At 41.4% G+C, this 20,458-nt stretch overlaps 1 protein-coding gene across 2 annotated transcripts in view; it reads right to left on the minus strand.

Annotated features, from left to right (window-relative positions):
- Positions 1-19,960, minus strand: part of LOC124776357 (golgin-45) — a 48,509-nt gene extending 28,549 nt beyond the window's left edge. Inside the window, exons 1-2 of one of the 2 annotated variants that reach the window (XM_047251308.1) lie at positions 19,713-19,960; positions 17,877-18,454 (exon numbers count right to left, since the gene is read on the minus strand). In XM_047251308.1, the coding sequence (XP_047107264.1) occupies positions 17,877-18,446 (570 nt within the window). In that variant the 5' untranslated portion in view covers positions 18,447-18,454; positions 19,713-19,960. Of the gene's footprint in view, positions 1-17,876; positions 18,455-18,655; positions 18,734-19,712 lie in introns of those variants that run through there. The other variant, XM_047251309.1, reaches the window with a different exon arrangement.
- Positions 19,961-20,458: the final 498 nt, after the last annotated feature.

Genomic DNA, 20,458 nt, shown 5'->3' on the forward strand with positions numbered 1-20,458 from the left:
TCATATTTATAGTAAACTTAGAATTTTTGCAGATGATGCAGTTATCTATAATGAAGTATTATATGTAAAAAGCAGTAGATATTCATTCAGATCTTAAGAAGACTTCTAAGTGGTGCAGAGATCACCAACTTTCTTTAAGTGTTCAGAAATGTAAAGCTGTGCATTTCACATTCACTTCTGTGAGTCACAACTGGAGTAAGTCAACTCAAGCAAATACCTAGGTGCAATAATTTGTGGGGTATATGAAATGGTGAAATGAAATGTATGGGCTCAGTTATAGGTAGAGCAAGTGGTGGTACACCCCAGTTCATTAGAAGGATACTGGGAAAATGCATTTCGTCTACAAAGGAGTTTTCTTGCAAGATAGCTATGCGACCCATCCAAAAACATTGCTCAATTGTGTGGGACCCATACAAAATTTGATTAACAGGTAATGTTAAACGTGTGTAATGAAGATTAAGCATGATTTGGTACTGGTTTGTTTGAGCCATGGGTGAATGTCATACAAATTCTGAAAGTTCTAAATTGGAATATGCTTTATGTGAGACTCCAACTACCCTGCAAAAGCTTACTTCAAAAAAGACTGTTGTTACCTCAGATATAAATGAAGCAGATAGGGCTACAAAAAAACGATTTGAAGTAGTTGATTTAGAACAGACTAGTCAACATGATTGTGTTAACCAAGGTGTAGACACTGAAAACATTTAAGCAACCACGTGTAAGGCACTGAATAACAGAGAAATTTTAAAGTGAGGAATGAAGATAAATCCACACTTGCGATGGAGGAAACTTGAACAAACAATTATCATCAACCAGAGATGATGCTATTTCATTATAAATCAAGGAATAAACAAATAAAAGGCAGTACAATCAGAATATACTGTAGCTCAAAAACATATTTGGAAGGAAAACAAACAAAGCATCATGCATGTAAGTAACTCCTGGCCAAAGATATTTCTGCTCAGAATAAATTTAAAAAATAGTAATAAAATGTATAGGAAAAGAGATATCATGGAAGTGGACTGAAAAACTTGAAAACAAACAGGCTCTCTGGAAAAACAATCTGTGTGATTAATCAGGAAACATGTTTATTGTAAGCACTGATGCATTTTTTGATAAATCATATGAGAATCTATTTCTGGTTGGTGGCTCAAGAGTACATACAACAATTTGGAATAAATTACATCTACATATTTAGTCTTGTAGCAAGTATGAAACAATGAGAGCTCTTTTGGTTGTTGTAATTCAACATGATTGCTGCATAAAACAATTTGATGTTAAGGTTGCATTTCTCAACAGTTTTCTGAAGGACAGAATTTAAATATTTGTAATGATGGTCCTGGGTGTGGATATTAATATTTGAAGATGAAGTGACCTTCCTTTCCTATTCAACATTCCCCTACCTGTCCCCCTCTTTCTTCCCCCCAGAAGAAACTAATAATTCCAAAAGCCAGGTTAGTATGTCATCTTTAACATGTGTTTATAGGAAGTACTGAATACCATCAAATGCTCCTGTACAAAATGTATGGAATAACTAAAGATTACCAACTTACAAGAGTTATTCAAGATCTCTGTCACAATAGAAAATTTTTTGTAGAATTTGAAAATCAGGACAGTCAATGGAGGGTCAACAAGAATGTGTTACCACAAGGCAGTATTTTGGCTCCCATGTTATTTAATTTTTATACCAACAATCAAACCCTTGCCTAAAAACATACTAAGTTTCATCTATGCTGACGATCTTTCCCTGTCTTCCCTGAGTGATACCTTTGAACAGGTGGAACTAAATCTTAATGCTACTTTGGTTGGTTGGTTGGTTTGTTTAAAGGAGGGTGGGAAGTGACCAAACCACAGGGTCATCGGTCCCTTGTTCCCTGTAAAATAATTACACAAGGGAAAGAAGAAAAGAAAGGAGACGTACAGCACAGTAACAGGAAAATGGAAGAACCAGAAGAATGACAGACAGGCAACCAACACTACTATGGACAAAACAGGAAAAGAAAACCACAGAGAGAAGCAAGAAACAGGTGGAAAGGATAAAAACAAGTGAGCAGATGACCATGGCTGGCCGACCACGAAAGTAAAAAGCAATAAAACATCCAGCCTAAAGGTGTTAGAGTGCTGAACACAAAGGACATGCACAAAAACTTATATAGAATGATCAAACCCACCATCACGTATAAAACGAAAAACTAAATTAGCCAATGAGGCATTGTCAGCTAACATTAATGCCAACGAGTCCAGTAACGGAAGAGTCCATCACAGCGCAGCCAAAAGAGGACAGCTTAATAAGATATGGGCCACTGTCAGTTGGGTACCACACCGACACTGAGGTGGATCATCACGGCGCAGGAGGTAGCCATGTGTCACCCAAGTGTGGCCAATGCGGAGTCAACAGAGAACCACAGAGTCCTTGCGAGAGGCCTGCGTGGCGGTCTTCCACACATTCATAGTCTCCTTAATGGCACGCAGTTTGTTGTGCGTACTGAGGTTATGCCATTCCGTCTCCCAAAGCCGCTAAACCTTGCGGCATAGCACTGAACGCAGGTCAATTGCAGAGAAACCGATGTCCATAAGCGGTTTCCGCGTAACCTGTTTGGCCAGCCTGTCGGCAAGTTTGTTGCCTTGGGATTCCGTCATGACCTGGGATCCAGACAAATGGTTCAAATGGCTCTGAGCACTATGGGACTTAACTTCTGAGGTCATCAGTCCCCTAGAACTTAGAACTACTTAAACCTAACTAACCTAAGGACATCACACACATCCATGCCCGAGGCAGGATTCGAACCTGCGACCGTAGCGGTCACGCGTTTCCAGACTGAAGCGCCTAGAACCCCTCGACCACAGCGGCCGGCAGATCCAGACAAACACTACTGAATGACTGGACTTTTCCAGGGCACAGATGGATTCCTGGATGGTCACTACCAAAGGATGATGAGGGTAGCACTGATCGATAGCTTGTAGGCTGCTCAAGGAGTCGGTACACAGAAGAAATGACTCCCCAGGGCATGAATAGATGTCCTCAAGAGCATGAGATATAGCCACCAGCTCGGCAGTGAAAACGCTGCAGCCACTGGGAAAGGAATGCTGTTCAACATGTCCTCCATTGACATACACGAAGCCGATATTATCATCAGCCATCGAGCCATCAGGCCTCAGGCTTCATGGCCTCGGTACATCTCAAGAATTGAGAGGAAGTGTCAGCTGAGAGGGGATTGTCATTAAGGTAAAGTTCTGGTTGTGGATGAACGCTACGATGTGCATAACACACGACTTTATGGACAAAAACTGGAAACCATGGGCTAGAGCCCATGACTGCGCCTTGTGGATGGCTCCCTGTAGGTGCCGTTCAGCAACATCGGTACTGGTGGAGCAGTACAAAATGCAGAAGTCATCTGCATACAGAGAAGGTGAGATGGACAACCCAACAGCTCCTGCCAGACTATTATTAGCCACTAAAAATAGAGATACACTCAATACAGAGCCCTGCGGGACCCCATTCTCCTGGACAGGGGGGGAACTATGGGAGGCACCAACTTGGACACGGAAAGTATGAATCGACAGGAAATTTTAGATAAATATTGAGAGCGGGCCTCGGAGACTCCACTCGTATAATGTGGCAAGGATATGATGTCGCCAGGTCATGTCGTACGTTTTTAATAAATCAAAAAAGACAGCAACCAGGTGTTGGTGTCTCGGAAAGACTGTTCAGATGGCAGACTCGAGGGACACAAGATTATCAGTGGTAGAGCGAAGGTGGCAGAAGCTGCCCTAAAATGGTGCCAGTAGGCCGCGTGACTCCAGGACCCAACTCAACCACCGACACACCATATGTTCCAGCAGCTTACAAGGAACGTTGGTAAGGCTGATGGGCCACATCCCCATCTGGTTTGAGCACCGGAATGATTGTGCTCTCCCACCATCACACCAGATCTGATTGAAAATGATGAGGAGATGTCGCTTGTAGTCATATGAGAGACGTTTAATCATCTGACTGTGGATCCGATCTGGCCCAGGAGCGGTGTCGGGGCAATGTGCAAGGGCACTGAGGAGCTCCCACTCTGTAAATGGGGCTTTACAAGATTCACTGTGGCTTGTAGTGAACGAGAGGACTTTCCCTTCCAGCCGCCGTTGGAGAGTGCGAGAGGCTAAGGAGTAATTCTCTGACGCAGAAGATCAAGCATAGTGCTCAACAAAGTGCTCGGCAATCGCGATCGCGTCGGTAGATAACACGCCATTTACGTTAACACCAGGAACACCTGTTGGGATCTGGTACCCGAAAACATGTTTGATCCTTGCCCAGACTTGGGAAGCTGACATATGGCACCCAATGGATGAGACGCCTCTCTCTCCCAACACTCCTGCTTCTGTCGCTTGATAAGTTAGCGAACACGGGCACAGAGTCGTTTAAAGGCTATGAGGTGCTCCAGAGAAGGGTGCTGCTGTAAGGCTCGCCGATGCTCCTTAATTGCTTCAGTGACTTCCAACGACCATCAAAGGACTGCCTTTCACTGAAGGCACCCTAAAGAGTGAGGGATCGAGTTTTCTGCTGCAGAAAGGATTGTCTTAGTCACCTGCTCAACCATCACATCGATGTTCCCGTGTGGGGGAGATTCAATGGCGACAGCAGAGGTGAAAGTTTCCCATTCCGCCTTGTTTAAAGCCCATGTGGGCAGGCATCCATGTGTCTGATGCCAGGGCAGTGACAGGAAGACGGCAGTCGAACCGAGACAGTAATGTTTCGACATCTCTGCCTCGGCCAGTAAGCACAGTGCCACCCCACAAGGGGTTATGGGCATTAAAAGCTCCCAAAACTAGTAAAGGGTTAGGGAGTTGATCAATCAGTGCAGCTAATACATTCAGGGGTACTGCACCATCTGGAGGAAGATATACATTGCAGACCGTTATTTCCTGTGTCATCCTTATTCTGACAGCCACAGCTTCAAGAGGGGTTCAAAGGGGCACAGTATCACTACTACAGGCTGAGTTCAGGACATAAACGCAAACTCCACCTGACACTCAATTACAGTCGCTACGGTTCCTATAATATCCCTTATAGCTGCAGAGGGCAGGGGTCTGCATTGCCGGGAACCAGGTTTCCTGGAGAGCAATGCAGAAAGCAGGTGTGAAGCTTAACAGTTGCCGTAGCTCAGCCAGGCGGAGGAAAAACCTGCCGCAGTTCCACTGGAGGATGACATCATCGCGAGACTGGGAAGGCTTGGAGCATTCAATGAAGCAGTTTACTACTCATGGTCGCCCACTGCCACCGACTTACTGCCTGAGCAGTCTATATCCATTGTGTCTGAGGGTCCAGCGAGATCTAGGTCCTCAGCGGACGCCAGAATCTCCGTTTCATCCACATACGCAGAGCGGTATGGGCGCCACCACAATTCCCTTGGTCTTGGGGATCTTCTTTTTGGATTTCTTTCGCTGCTCCTTGTGTTTCCCTGGCTGGGAGGACTTCACTGATTCAGTCCCCGGGATTGAGGGTGAGCGTGAAACCCTAGGACCAGCTGCTTTTGGGCTCTTCAGCCACTGGCGGGCGTCATCTTTCCCACTAGCAGAAACCTGGGAAGGGAGTGACCTACGGGACCCCTTCCTAGCGAGAGGAACCAAAGAAGACTTATGCTCCTCTGGCACAGAAGTGGGGACTGATATCCCTGATGATTGGTGGTGGTGGGGGGGGGGGGGGGGGTGTATCGGATATGGAGGGGGGCGGGGTGTTGCTACCGAAGTGGTGCAGGAGCAAAAGGGAGGGAAGTGGCCCCCACCATCAAGGGGGCAGGTGACGTCTTGTGGCTCTGAAAGGTGACTGGGGTTGGCGGAGCCAACGGGGCTAGAACTGTAGCGGCAGCGTAAGATGATGTCATACGTACAGGATGTAGGCGTTCAAATTTCCTCTTAACCTCAGTGTAGGTCAGTCGGTCCAGGGTCCTGTACTCCAGGATTTTCCTTTCTTTCTGGAGAATCCCGCAGTCAGGCGAGCAAGGCGAATGGTGCTCTCCGCAGTTGACACAGATGGGAGGTGGGGCACGTGGAGTATTGCGATGTGATGGGCGTCCGCAATCTCGACATGTGACGCTGGAAGTACAGCGGGAAGACATACGGCCAAACTTCCAGCATTTATAGCACTGCAATGGGGAAGGGATATAGGGCTATACATCACAGTGGTAGACCATCACCTTGACTTCCTCAGGTAATGTATCACCCTCGAAGGCCAAGATGAAGGCACTGATGGCAACCTAATTATCCCTTGGACCCCGGTGGACATGCCAAACAAAATGTACACCTCGCCGCTCTAAATTGGCATGCAGCTCATTGTCAGACTGCAAAAGAATATCCCTGTGAAATATGATGCCCTGGACCATATTTAAGCTCTTATGGGGCGTAATGGTTACAGAAACATCCCCCAGGTTGTCGCAAGCAAGCAACACCCGTGACTGTGCAGAGGATGCTGTTTTGATCAAGACTGACCCAGATCTGATTTTGGACAAGTCTTCCACCTCCCCAAACTTGTCCTCTAAATGTTCAACAAAAAACTGAGGCTTCATCGTCATGAAAGATTCCCCATCAGATCTCGAACATACAAGGTACTGGGGCGAATAAGAGCAGCTGCCATTCTTAGCCTGACGTTCCCCCCATGGGGTGGCCAAGAAGGGGAATGATTTGGGGTCGTACATCTGTGCGTTGAATTGAACACGTGAACACACAGAGACTGCTTGTGTTTGACCATCAGCAAGAGATGATATACTATGTGTCATTGCGTGCCATCTGCCCTGATGCCACCCACTCTGACCGGGGGCCCTCCCCACAGGTGCCATCCAGCTGCAGCAAAGGCCAACTGGCAGGATGGCCATTACCAGGAGCCCCGATGCCCCGGGATGACTGACACTACTCCTCGGCATACGTGAGGAGTTAAAGGCGCAGGCATCAGCAGAGTGATCCCTGTGTGGTCAGGGGGCTACAACCAACAGGGTACATGGTGGCCCCACCACAGCAGACTGGCTACCATGATGGATATCAGGTGCAACCAAGCAAACAAGTCCATTATCACCGTCAGCGTAGAAAATGATACTACACAGCTGATGGAAAAAAACGGACCCAGGAGGGTGATCTCACCCAACAGTTGGAGAACTAGCAGAAGTGCAAATCCATGTCGACGAAAGATGCGATATGTCTCAGCGCATGATGGATATGACGTGCCATGTAAGGTGCCCTTCCTCAGTTGGCTCACTCTTTGGGAAAATTTTGAAAAATGGAGATCAAACCCTACAGGGAACCATCACACAAAGGCCAAAACATGTGAGACTCCTTTTAATCGCCTCTTACGACTGGCAGGAATATCTTGGGCCTATTCTAACTGCCAGATTAATGCTGCTTTGGAAAAGTAAGATAAATGCTATTATAAGAACGAGTTAAAACCAAATCCCAGAATAGGTGTTTGCATCCTATCTAAAGAATAGACAGGCACTCAGGAAACTTCAAGTGACTTGGAGAGTAGTACAGCTGGAATACAGTTTCCATCCCAAATATCTTGGAATCACTCTTCACAATATATTGCATTTCAAGCACCACTGTCAGAAGTACAATAAAAAGTAAGTGCAAGATCACACATTGTACAAAATTATGGGAACATCCTTGGGTGCAGCATCAAAGATGAAGTACTGTTTTATCTGTGTCATGCAACAGCTGAAATGGCTAACCCTGTTTGGCAAAATTCTGCCCATGCTAAACAAGTGGATGCCACTCTTAATGAGTCATATAGACTCATTACTGGATACCTGAAACCTACATAGCAGGATAAACTCCACCATTTAGCTTAAACTGTTGCTCCAGACATCAGTGTGAGATAGCCACAAGCAGAGAAAGGTATAAGGTATCTATTGCCAATAAACACTCATTTTCTGATCACTATCCTCCTCCTCCTCGACTGACGACAAAAAAAAAGTTTCCTGAGGGCAGCAGATAAAACTGGCTAACAGACATGTTCGGATTATCTATGTGGAAGACAAGGTCTGAGCACCACTTGATGACACCATCGGAAAATCTAGATGCTGGTTTCACTGAAAAGACCTTTTTGAAAAGTTCCAAGTAGGTTCAGAATAGGGGTCACAATGTCAAAAGACAATATGCAGAAATGAGGTTATTCCACATCATCAACCCCTTGTTCAACAAACTACTGAGCATGTGCAGCAATGTAGACCCTGTCCTGCAAGATGTACCTTTGATGACCTGATGTCTGAAAGTTCTGAAGCCATTGTGACAACAATATATTAGGCTAACATTGTTTAGATTGTTATCTTTATCTTTATTTCTTTTCTTTTGAGATTATTTCACTGTGTACCAATGATAGACTACAGGACACCGTAAAATGTAACACTGTCTTCAAATTTTTAAATTAGCAGTTATTTTATAAGTAAGATTATGCATTATCCTGTATGTTAAATTGTGATGCTTTAGACACAAATAAATAAATAAAAATATCTACATCATCATCTACTGAAAGCAAGTCTCAAACTTGTGTGTGTGTGTGTGTGTGTGTGTGTGTGTGTGTGTGTGTGTGTGTGTGTGTGTGAGAGAGAGAGAGAGAGAGAGAGAGAGAGAGAGCACACACGCACGGGTGCGTGCAGCTGATAACCCTCGATCACTGTACAATGATCCTTGGATGAGTAAATTACTAATACAACACCAATATTAAGTAAAAGAGATACTAAAAAAGAAACAGAGCTCAGCTTTAAATTTGCACACCATGAAACAGTATTCACTGAATAGCAATCCACTTGTGTTTAATAATGCAGAGAAACTGTGTCAGCTGCTGTCCTGCAGTACAACTTGATTTGTCTGTGCTGTGTGTCAGTGAAACAGATGTTTTAATAGTGGGAAATTCAATCTATTGAAATATGAACCCCCTCTCCAACCTTGTCAAATAGTTAGGTTGTATTTTCTGTTATGTATAGCAAACACATAAGAACAAACATAAAATGCCTGTATTTAATCCGTTTATGTAACGATTAAAAGTGAAATATGAAACAATAAACACACTAATGAACAGCAATCAACTGCAGTAAAGAATTTGATAGTATCTAGCGAGGTTCTCATGGACTCAGAATGTGAATTGATCTGGGTGACGTTAAGCATCAAAGGTTCAACACAAATAGTAATTGGATACTTTTACAGACTGCCTGGGTCAGGAGCTGCAGTGGTAGAGCACTTCACAGAGAACTTTCAGGATGTCATCAATATCTTTACTGATCACGATGTTGTAATATGGGGTGACTTTAACTTGCCAGGTTTAGATAGGGAGAATCACGCTATCAAAACTGGTGTCAGATGCAGGTATTTGGATGACATCATTCTGAATGTCTAGTCCGAAAACTACTTTGAGCAGATAATTAGAGAACCAACTCAGAAGGTAACATCTTAGACCTCCTAGGAACAAACATGTCTGAACTTATTGAATCTGTTAAGCTATATAGTTAGTCAGTTAGTAGTTAGTCACATGTTCCATAGATCATTTGAATGATTCTTTTATTGAAATAATGTGGAATAAGTCAGCTTACACGATTAGAGTTAACATTAATGGCTACCAGTATTTAACTAGAAATCCATTAATGGAACAGAAGAAGGTGAAATGATTTTAAGTTAGATTTAAAACTTGCTTTGCTACATGTCAGACAATTTATGTTATTGGACAAATGATCAAAGATTTTTGTTGCTGCATATTGAACACCTTTGCAAATATTTGACAGCTTTCATAATGGGTAATGAAGGTCTTATTTCCCTCTAATGTTGTAGGTATGTACGTAACATACACGTAGTGTGACAGCGCAATGGAAATGCCTAGATTCTTGAAGAGGTACCTACACAATGTCCATCAGTGACACCACATAATATTCTTACAGCTTGTTTTTGTGCAATCAATACTTTCTAAATGGTGAGCTACTGCAGAAAATTATTCCATCAGACATTATTGAGTGGAAATATGCAAAATGTATCAGGAGGTTAATTCATTTCATTCCATGCTTAGCAATTATACGAAGAGCAAAAACAGCTGAACTTAATTGTTTGGGAAGCTCAGTAACATGCTTCTTCCATTTCAAGTTTTCATCAATATGAACACCCAAAAATTTGGAGAAATCTACCCTATTTATTTACTCCTGCTCAAGTGCTACATCAATTGTAGGTATGGTGCATTTTTTCAAAATACATGGAGAGTCCATTTTCCGAGAACCACTTTTTAATTCTTTGGAAAATATCATTAACAGTTTCTTCTGTGGCTTACTCTCTAATGGGATTTATTACAACAATAGTATCATCTGCAAAAATTACCAATTTTACTTGCTGAATATTAAATCGAAGAAATTAACTATATCATGAATAGGAGAGGACCCAACATTGAACCCTGTGGGACTCTCTTTGTGATTTCTCACCAGTCACTAATATTTTATACCCTCCTGACATTGTTTGAATTATTCATCACAATCTTTTGCATTCTGTTTGTGAAGTATGATTCAAACCAGTTGTGTGTAAAGCTGTCAATTAATTAAGACTTGTACTCAGTCAAATGACCCTTCTGAAATCCAAACTCTGATATGCTAAGTAAACTGTTTCCACTTAAGTGTGAGACTACTCTTGAATACATTAATTTTTCGAATATTTTCCAAAAATAAATTGGATGGTAATTGTTAAGTCTGCATGTCACCTTTCTCATGAAGAAGTTTAATAACTGCCCAGTGACGCACTGCATAAAGGACATTACTTACCAATTTAATCCTATTTTTTGCTGCTATATTTAAAAAGTGACTGTTAGAAGTAATTGCAGTCTGTGAGTTATCAGTCACAACATTGTCATTTAGTTTAACTGTTATGGTTCCTTGTACACTGACAGGCTGTCCTGTCTCCCATTTGACAATATCCCATACAGTTTTAATCTGATTTAATCTGATTATCTGCATTATTTATTTCTGACAGAACATGCATACTTCTGGACATTTTAATGACTTTCCTTAAAATACTATCATACTTTTTGCAGTGTACAAGTAATTTTGTATCTTGACTTACTCTCGGCTATTATATAAATTTCCCTCTTCCTCTCATATAAGATTGTCATTCCATTAGTTATCCGCAATTTCTTTCAAGGATCTTTTGGATAATTTTTTTAGGAAAGTAACTTTCAAATATCTACACAAATTTACCTTGAAATAAACTGAATTTGACATTAGTATCTCTTTCTATGTATACCAAATCCTATATCACCTCTTTTAACTTACTCTTAAAGCACTTATCCTGTTATTTATAAGCTTCACTGATCTGGATCTGTATGAACCTGCCTCATGGTTCTAAGGCAGCACATTGTTATTTCCATTATCTGTGTGTCATGATCAAATAATCCAGTAGCAATTGGGTGCATATTAATTGTTTCAGCCTGAGAACTATCTATACAAATGTTACCTGCCAATTTTCTATTTTGCTGCACACAAAATGGAAAATAGATTACTGAAATTAGTTCAAACATCCACATAATAATTCTAGTTCATTTTCCTGTCTGCATCTTTTACGAAATCTACATTGAAATCTCCACAAATTCTTAACTGTTTCTTCTTGTCTGACAGCTGGCTTAATAATGCATCTAGATTTCTAGAGGGGATCTGCAGACTTTTACAACTACCTGAGAAGTATTCTGCAGTAACAACTCACAAGCACATGCTTCTAAGTTCTATTTGTTTGAACCTTTTTTTTAATTTGTTCCTACTTTTATAAATGCCACAATTGCTCCTTTTTCCATGTTAACTCTATATGAAAATGAGGCAAGTCTATAATCCCGAATGAGATTTTCACTCTGCAGCGGAGTGTGCGCTGATATGAAACTTCCTGGCAGATTAAAACTGTGTGCCGGACCGAGACTCGAACTCGCAGGAGAGCTTCTGTAAAGTTTGGAAGGTAGGAGACGAGGTACTGGCAGAAGTAAAGCTGTGAGGACGGGGCGTGAGTCGTGCTTGGGTAGCTCAGTTGGTAGAGCACTTGCCCGCGAAAGGCAAAGGTCCCGAGTCCGAGTCTCAGTCCGGCACACCATTTTAATCTGCCAGGAAGTTTCAAGTCTATAATCTCTGATATTTAACTTCTCCCTCTCTCAGGTTACGTGGTGCTTGAGAGGCATAGAACATAATCACTTCAGAATTTTCCACATCTTTCTAGGCATACAAGAAGCTCATCTATCTTGTTTTTCAACCCTCTAATGTTCTGATGACACAAATTAATTTTATTTTTCTGGAAACTGTTAACACAGCTGGTCATGATGCTGCAAAATTTCCAAAAACTCTATATGAGTGTGTACTGTTGCTGCACCTGTTTCCTCCAGGTAATCTTTAAAACTATATTCTAAGTTGCTGGCCATGCTGTTTCCTTCTGCTCCTACTATAAGCACCTTATCCTCTCCATCAAAACCTCTGCACATAGTCCCTGTGCTATCTGTCACCTGGTTAAGCTTGGTGCTAGGTATCATGATAGTTTTGACGCAACATCATACCTGCAGCAATTGGCCTACACTACTTCTGTGACTGCTCCTAGCAGTAAGACTTCTTTCTATGCGACTTTTCTACCAACATAGCCTTAAGGTCATTCCTACAAGTCCACTCACCCAACTAAGCTCAAAAACTGGTAAAACCGTTTGAGGTTCTTCTCCTAATTCAAGAAACAACCCAAACCGACTGCCAACTGGAATCTGAAACGTGATTTCTAATGTCTCTCCTTGTGTCTATTACTTGTCGCCTTTTCCCAGCTCACAATGTCCCTTTCTCCCCTTCTACCTATCTAGTTCAAAATATGCCATTTCTAATTCTGCCAGGAGGAATGTGAGGGGGGTGGAGGGGTTACAACTCTTTCTTCCCAGCTGTACAATTTTCTTGTCTTGGCTGTATAATCTACAACTCTGTCATCTGGTACTTTTTTTAGCTTCCCCACTACACTCACCCCCATGAAACCCAAGCCACAGACGTGAGACGTATGTCTCCCATACCAATTAACCTATGACAACATCCAAAACATCTACTCTTCCACTAAACTGAAAAGCACGACGACACATTTAAACATGTAATTTGTAAAATTTTATTTTTCAGTGAGTTGTGCAGCTAACTTCTAGGTGTCAGGCAGATGTAGAATAACACAACAGATATTAGCTTCAACTTTCGCCACCAGGTGCAGATTTTGTTGGAACTAATTTTTTTCAGCGTACATCAGTTCCACATTAATGCATTACCTAGCATATCTACCAAGTTTCACTGCCATATGATAATTAAGCCCACACAGGACCTCCATGAGTAGCTGCACTTCATTTTTAAAATACAAAGATGAGGTGACTTACCGAACGAAAGCGCTGGCAGGTCGATACACACACACAAACAAACACAAACATACACACAAAATTCAAGCTTTCGCAACAAACTGTTGCCTCATCAGGAAAGAGGGAAGGAGAGGGGAAGACGAAAGGAAGTGGGTTTTAAGGGAGAGGGTAAGGAGTCATTCCAATCCCGGGAGCGGAAAGACCCGGGATTGGAATGACTCCTTACCCTCTCCCTTAAAACCCACTTCCTTTCGTCTTCCCCTCTCCTTCCCTCTTTCCTGATGAGGCAACAGTTTGTTGCGAAAGCTTGAATTTTGTGTGTATGTTTGTGTTTGTTTGTGTGTGTATCGACCTGCCAGCGCTTTCGTTCGGTAAGTCACCTCATCTTTGTTTTTATATATAATTTTTCCCACGTGGAATGTTTCCTTATATATATATATATATATATATATATATATATATATATATGTCTGCTTGTGTCTGTGTATGTGTGGATGGATATGTGTGTGTGTGCGAGTGTATACCTGTCCTTTTTTCCCCCTAAGGTAAGTCTTTCCGCTCCCGGGATTGGAATGACTCCTTACCCTCTCCCTTAAAACCCATATCCTTTTGTCTTTCCTTCTCCTTCCCTCTTTCCTGACGAGGCAACCATTGGTTGCGAAAGCTAGAATTTTGTGTGTATGTTTGTGTTTGTTAGTGTGTCTATCGACCTGCCAGCGCTTTTGTTTGGTAAGTTTCATCATCTTTCTTTTTTTTTATATATATATATGTCTGCTTGTGTCTGTATGTGTGGATGGATATGTGCGTGTGTGCGAGTGTATACCTGTCCTTTTTTCCCCCTAAGGTAAGTCTTTCCGCTCCCGGGATTGGAATGACTCCTTACCCTCTCCCTAAAAACCCACTTCCTTTCGTCTTCCCCTCTCCTTCCCTCTTTCCTGATGAGGCAACAGTTTGTTGCGAAAGCTTGAATTTTGTGTGTATGTTTGTGTTTGTTTGTGTGTCTATCGACCTGCCAGCGCTTTTGTTCGGTAAGTCACCTCATCTTTGTTTTTTTTTTTTATATATATATATATATATATATATATATATATATATATATATATATATATATAACTAATAAATTAAATACTACACAATATTAAAAACTAATTTGTGCATAATGTTAGTGCAAATGTGTGAAAAGGACATACTAAATTAAACATTTTTCAAATGATGTGTGGTACAGTAACAGAACACTGAGTGGCAAGATAAGAAAGGATACAAAGTTATTAAAATTTTATAAAGTGCTGGTTACCAACATAACAGCATGGGGATGTGAATTATGAACACTGACTATGAATGACCATAGAAGAATAGTCAACTGAAATGAAATTTTTAAGGAAAGTAAACAAAGATTAAACACACAATGATACAGTTGTACCAACAAACTACCGCTTCGACCTGCCACACTCAGCTGAGCTAAAAGTGCCATTAATTGCAGCTCTCTCTGGCCCATATCGTGGACTGATGGTAAGAGTTTGGCATTTGAAGTAGCCAAAAAAAGTATCGCGGAAATTGTACTACTCAAGCACCCTGAGCCTAATGTGCCCTTGGCATTGGAAGTGATGCTAGTCAGTCAGCAATTGCCACGGCACTACAGCAATGTTGTGATGATGCACGGTAACCGCTAGCGTTCTTCTAACAGAAGCTGTCACTCTTGCAATAAAAATGGAGTATGTATGACTGGAAACTTCCAGCCACCTATAAGGCCATTAAATACTTCAGGCCTCAGCAGGAACCCAGAGACTTTATCATCTATACTGATCATAGACCGTTGACATGCATCTTTCGTCAGAGCAACGTAAACTGTTCGACAAGGCAACATAACCAGCTCAAGTTCATCTCACAATATATGGAAATACTGAAGCGTCCGATCCCACCTGTCTGCTTTGACCCATGACGTCACAAATATGGCGGAAACAAAAACAAACACACACACTTTCCACAAGAAGCCTAATGACACTAACGGGACAAGCGCGGGAAATGGGGTGTTTTGGGTGGGGGGCAAACTAAATATAAACAAATTTAGACGCCTTGCGTAGCTACAACGTGTAAGTGAAGACAGCCATGCATGAATACCCACCCACCTCCCCAGGGGTCGTAACCCCTGCAACCCATAGAAGATAAAGATGCTTCAGTAGCTGATTAGTGTTTTTGTCTTTAAAATAAAAAAAAATCTCACGGGATAGAACGAACAGATCAGAATGATAAATATAATAAACTAAAACAGAAATTGGAGGAAACAGATAATTAAAATAAGTAATAAGTGTTTTTAAATTTTAAAAAAATCCCACGAGATAGAACGAACAGATCAGAAAAGTAAATAAAATAAGGTAAAACAGAACTGGAGACAGCCACATTCAAACCAAACTCCGCGCCGTCATGACGTCACACACGACAACACCCTTACGTCACGGGTCAAAGCCGACGCGTCGGATCGGACGCTTCTGTCGACCCCAATATATTACCCAAGTTAAACATGTCTCTGGTATTAACAATACGGTGGCTGATTAACTCCATCACGTTGGGAGTGTCTCCAGCACCATTGATTACACTAAGCATGCCGAAGCATGACAAATAAACCAGGAACTACTATCAACAGCAGCAGCATTTGATCTCCAGCTAATCACAATTCCCAGAACCAACATTAAACTGTATTGCAACACGTCTACCACAAAACCTCGTCCTTTCCTACCAGCCACATCAGAAGAGATGCATCTGTGTGTTTACACGAGCTGAGTTACCCTGGCATACAATCAATGACCCATCTAGCAACAAATCAATATGTACAGCCAAGGATGCAAACAGACTGCCATGAATGGGCAAGAAGTTGCAGAAAATGTCAGTGCAACAAGATTCACTGACACGTGCACACACCTGTAGGAAACCTTCCAAACATGACCACCCGCTTTGCGCATGTCCACACTGATGAAGTGAACCCTTTACTACAGTCCAATGGTATACAACCATGATGACAGACTGTTTCACCCACTTGCCAGAAGCTGCACCAGTGGACAATATTTCAGTGAAAATGTCAGTCTTTGATTTTGTGTCACAGTGGGTATCGCAATTTGACTGTTTGCTGCACATCACAAACAACCACAGACCACTAAATTTTGGAGTACAGTCCACCACAAAACGACGAGCTGCCACTTAGGCAGCAAGGGGAATGACTGATAAGACGGCACCGTTCATTTAAATAAGCACTGATGTGCCGTGATGCCGAGTAGAGTAAGGCCCTTCCCATGGTGCTATTGGGCCTCAGGAGCATTTATATGATGGACTTAGGTGCTTCAATGGCTGAGCTAGTGTACGCTGAGACACTGAATCCATCATGTGAATTTGCAGACTCAAACACTCTACCACCATTGGATCAAGGTCAGCCCAGCACTGTCCATCGACTCGAGACACAAGTAAGCCAGATCTAGCCCCCACCACCCTTCCAGACATAGAACAGCCTCTACCCTTGTGTGTCAGGACCTCAGTGCCTGTTCTCATGTCATGCTGTTCATGGAGGATACCAAACCATCTCTACAGCCTCTGTACACAAGCCAAGTCAAATACTCACAAGGGGAGGCAAAATGCTTGACATTTTGATTAATGGGAAATTGACCAGATTCCAACAAGAAGGTCAAGTCTGCATATGTATTTCAAGCAGCACACCCATCAGAAATTCCAAGGCTCTAGCTGCACACAACACACACCCCATCACCAACACCACCATCACCAGAGCCAACTCCAGCACCAGCTAACCTGGCAGCTGAAAGCACTAAAAGATCTGGTCAACACATCCATTTTCTGGCTCGCATTTTTAAAAGTGTTCCGTTTCCACTAATGGAGCTGACATAGCGAACATCTGCCATTATGCAGTGTTTTGTGTGTGTGTGTGTGTGTGTGTGTGTGTGTGTGTGTGTGTGTGTGTGTGTGTGTGTTTGTAAACACTGCACTGTCAAACATTTCATGCCAAACACCAGAGGTATGGTATTTTATATGTTTTTGGTTTTGTTTATTCATTGATTTATGGGTTTTACATTTTTGTATCATCGTTGTCTAGTTATTAGTGCACAGTTACAGGATAGCCTGAATGTGCTGTTCCTGATGGATTAATTTAAATTGTGAGTTCTCAGGAGCTTTTATATTTCTTCACCGTTTCTCCTGTGATCACTTTCGATAAAGTTTGTCACCAGTTGCGTGAGTGAGTTTCTATGTAGTCCACTTTTTCCATGTTGAAATATATGTGGGATTAAATCAACGAATGATAGCCTAACCAGCTTATACCAAAACAGTTTGAATGAAGAAAAAACAAACAGAGTAAGTACAATATGAAACATAACTGTAACATTAACAAAATTGGGAATAGCATCACATTTAATTATACGTAAGCAATTATGAACCAGTAGAAAAGATAAATGTACGTTAACCAGGACAGTGGAGACAGAATATGATGTAAGCCTAATCTATGTTCAAGAAAATGATTAAAATACAATTTTATTATTACCTGAGCCTGGAATTTGAGCTGGCTTTCAAGCTGGCCATTTTCTTCTTTCAGTGTTTTTATTTCTTCTTGCATAGCTTTCTTCTCTGGAAGCCACTCAGGTTGGTCCTGGTGAATGCTACTGGACTCAACAGTTTTGCTTTCTTCAATCACCTTTTCTTTTTCAATTACAATGTCAGAAACAGCACTACAAACAGGTTTCAAGTCCATGCTGCATTTCCTGGATATTTTGCCATCCTTTGCTTTATTTCTTTTTTCAACTGGCACAATAGGTTTGACAGCAGCTTTATATGGTTCAAATGGAACAAACTTCGGCTCTTTTGTTTTCAGACTGTTAAGTAACTTATCTTTTTTCATATACACAGTATTACTTGGTACTAGGTTGACAATCTGTCCTTTGATAATGGGAGGCACGGGGGTAGACTCTTTGAAATCTGTCGGCCGATAAATTAACTTGTCGCCTAAAGCTGTTCTCCGATTTCGAAACGAAACTGTCTCTGTAGCATTGTCACCCTCATTCTCCATTCCATCCCCTTCTGTACGACCCGGGGATAGCAACTGAGTCTTCTTCATAGCGGTAACTGAAACATAAATTTTTTTGTCAATGTCTCTGTAATTGAAGCATTTAGAATAACAGTTAATCTACAACTCACTCGGCTCTAACGACAAGTAAGAGATGAAAATGAAGCTGGGGAAAATGAAATGCTCTACATCATCCCAATCATAAGGAAATAAAGGCAAGATTATTTTGTTCATGTACCTGTTGTCACTCAATTAAATACCTGCTGGATTCTGTCAGGCAGCTTGTTCACATACATAACTGGCAAAGACGCAGTGGCTGGCAGAAATTTTCCTGTTAAAAATTAGTGTGCACCATGAAGTGCATCATTTACAAAATGTGTGGTAACACAACAAAACAAAATGATGACTTACACTCTACTACTTCAGTTACAAAGTGTCCACCATTACAGATACATCTCCCCCACCACCCTACTCAAGCACACAAAACAATCACCTCTAGTTACATATCTTGAAACTGGAGAACGAGACTTCAGCATATGAACAAACCAGAAGCAATGATACTTCGGCATATGAACATACCAGAAGCAATGTTCCTGCAGCCCCTGCCCAAATTACACACACCACTGGACCTACCGATTTCTGTTAAAAAAATTATCCAATTTCTTGTTTATGGAATAACCTTATCCACCATTACAGACAGTTGCATTTGCTGTATGCACCATAGTTCGATATGGAAAAAAATAAAATAAAAAACTTGTATTACATGCTGAGTACTTGTTTCCTATTAGGCCGTCGTACTATGGTGTTGTTAATACATGCTGTCTCTAAAGGGCGTAACAAGATAGGAACATGTCAATACACACAAAATAAAACGAAATATACTTTACTACGTTCTTCAACATAAAACATTTATGTTTGGTACTACGGTGAGTTTTGAAATATTTTGCCAATAACCAAAAAGTTCTCATTTTTAAATACTGCCATCGTTTCAGCAATCAGTCTGATTGTGACGTAGGGGCCTACATAACAGACACAAGAATGATGTGCAACGGACACAGGCTGTCAGATATTTGGGTTATGCATATATGCACGATTCTGAAGATACACTGCCAAACTCTCTATTCAGTCTACAACGTATAAATTGATACTAATACGTATCAGTGATATTTCCAGAAATAATATGTGGACAAGCAGCACACACAGTTTTAAGAAAAAATATTACTGTTATATTGTCAGCAAATGCTAAAATTTTCCAGGTCAGTACACAAATACCGTTTTAAACATTACAAACGTGGAAGTGAATGTTATCTAGTATACCTGGTAGTGGAAATAAACGGATCAGTAACCGTAGTTGTATATCTCACGACTATACGATCTTGATAAACTCATTTGCTAATTAAATCACGTTGAGGAAACGTCTCGTGACAAAACAGTTATATCTCTCAGTTATTTCTTCATCCTCCTTATTTTCCGTCAAAATTTCATGATGTGTACCAAACAAACTGTCAGTAGTACTAGAACAGCTGTTTTCTCTCACTATCTCTCTCAGTTTCTCTTCGGGAAAGATCCAATAGCAAAGTGGAATAGCGTAACGCGGACATTCAAAATCGACAAACTATGAATATTCACCTGATCACCGTATGGATGACTTATACGAGTCATCCTTGTCATATTTCATTGTAGAAAAACGCTAGTTGAAATATAAAATATATAAATATTAAGTATTATGTAAACTTCGGAAGAACACTTTCATACTTTCCTTAACCGTACTGGTGTAGTCTGAGGGACCTCATGGATTCTGTAATAAGGAAATAAAACATTGAAATTTATTCTAATCCTAATTTACATCGTTGTTTGAAGACTAGAGGAAATATTGTGCATTATTGCTTCTCCATAGTGAAATATCATATTGTAATCTTAATTTACATTGTCGTTTGAACGCTGAAGGAAGCGTTGTGCATTGTCGCTTAGCAATCTCGGGTTCACGCTAAACCGGGTTGAACGCTTGCGTAAACTGAGCTCAAATCGAATTAAACTGAGTTGGGACAAAAAAAAAACTGTGA

Source organism: Schistocerca piceifrons, chromosome 2 (assembly GCF_021461385.2).
Source record: "Schistocerca piceifrons isolate TAMUIC-IGC-003096 chromosome 2, iqSchPice1.1, whole genome shotgun sequence".
Taxonomy (NCBI): Eukaryota; Metazoa; Arthropoda; class Insecta; order Orthoptera; family Acrididae; genus Schistocerca; species Schistocerca piceifrons.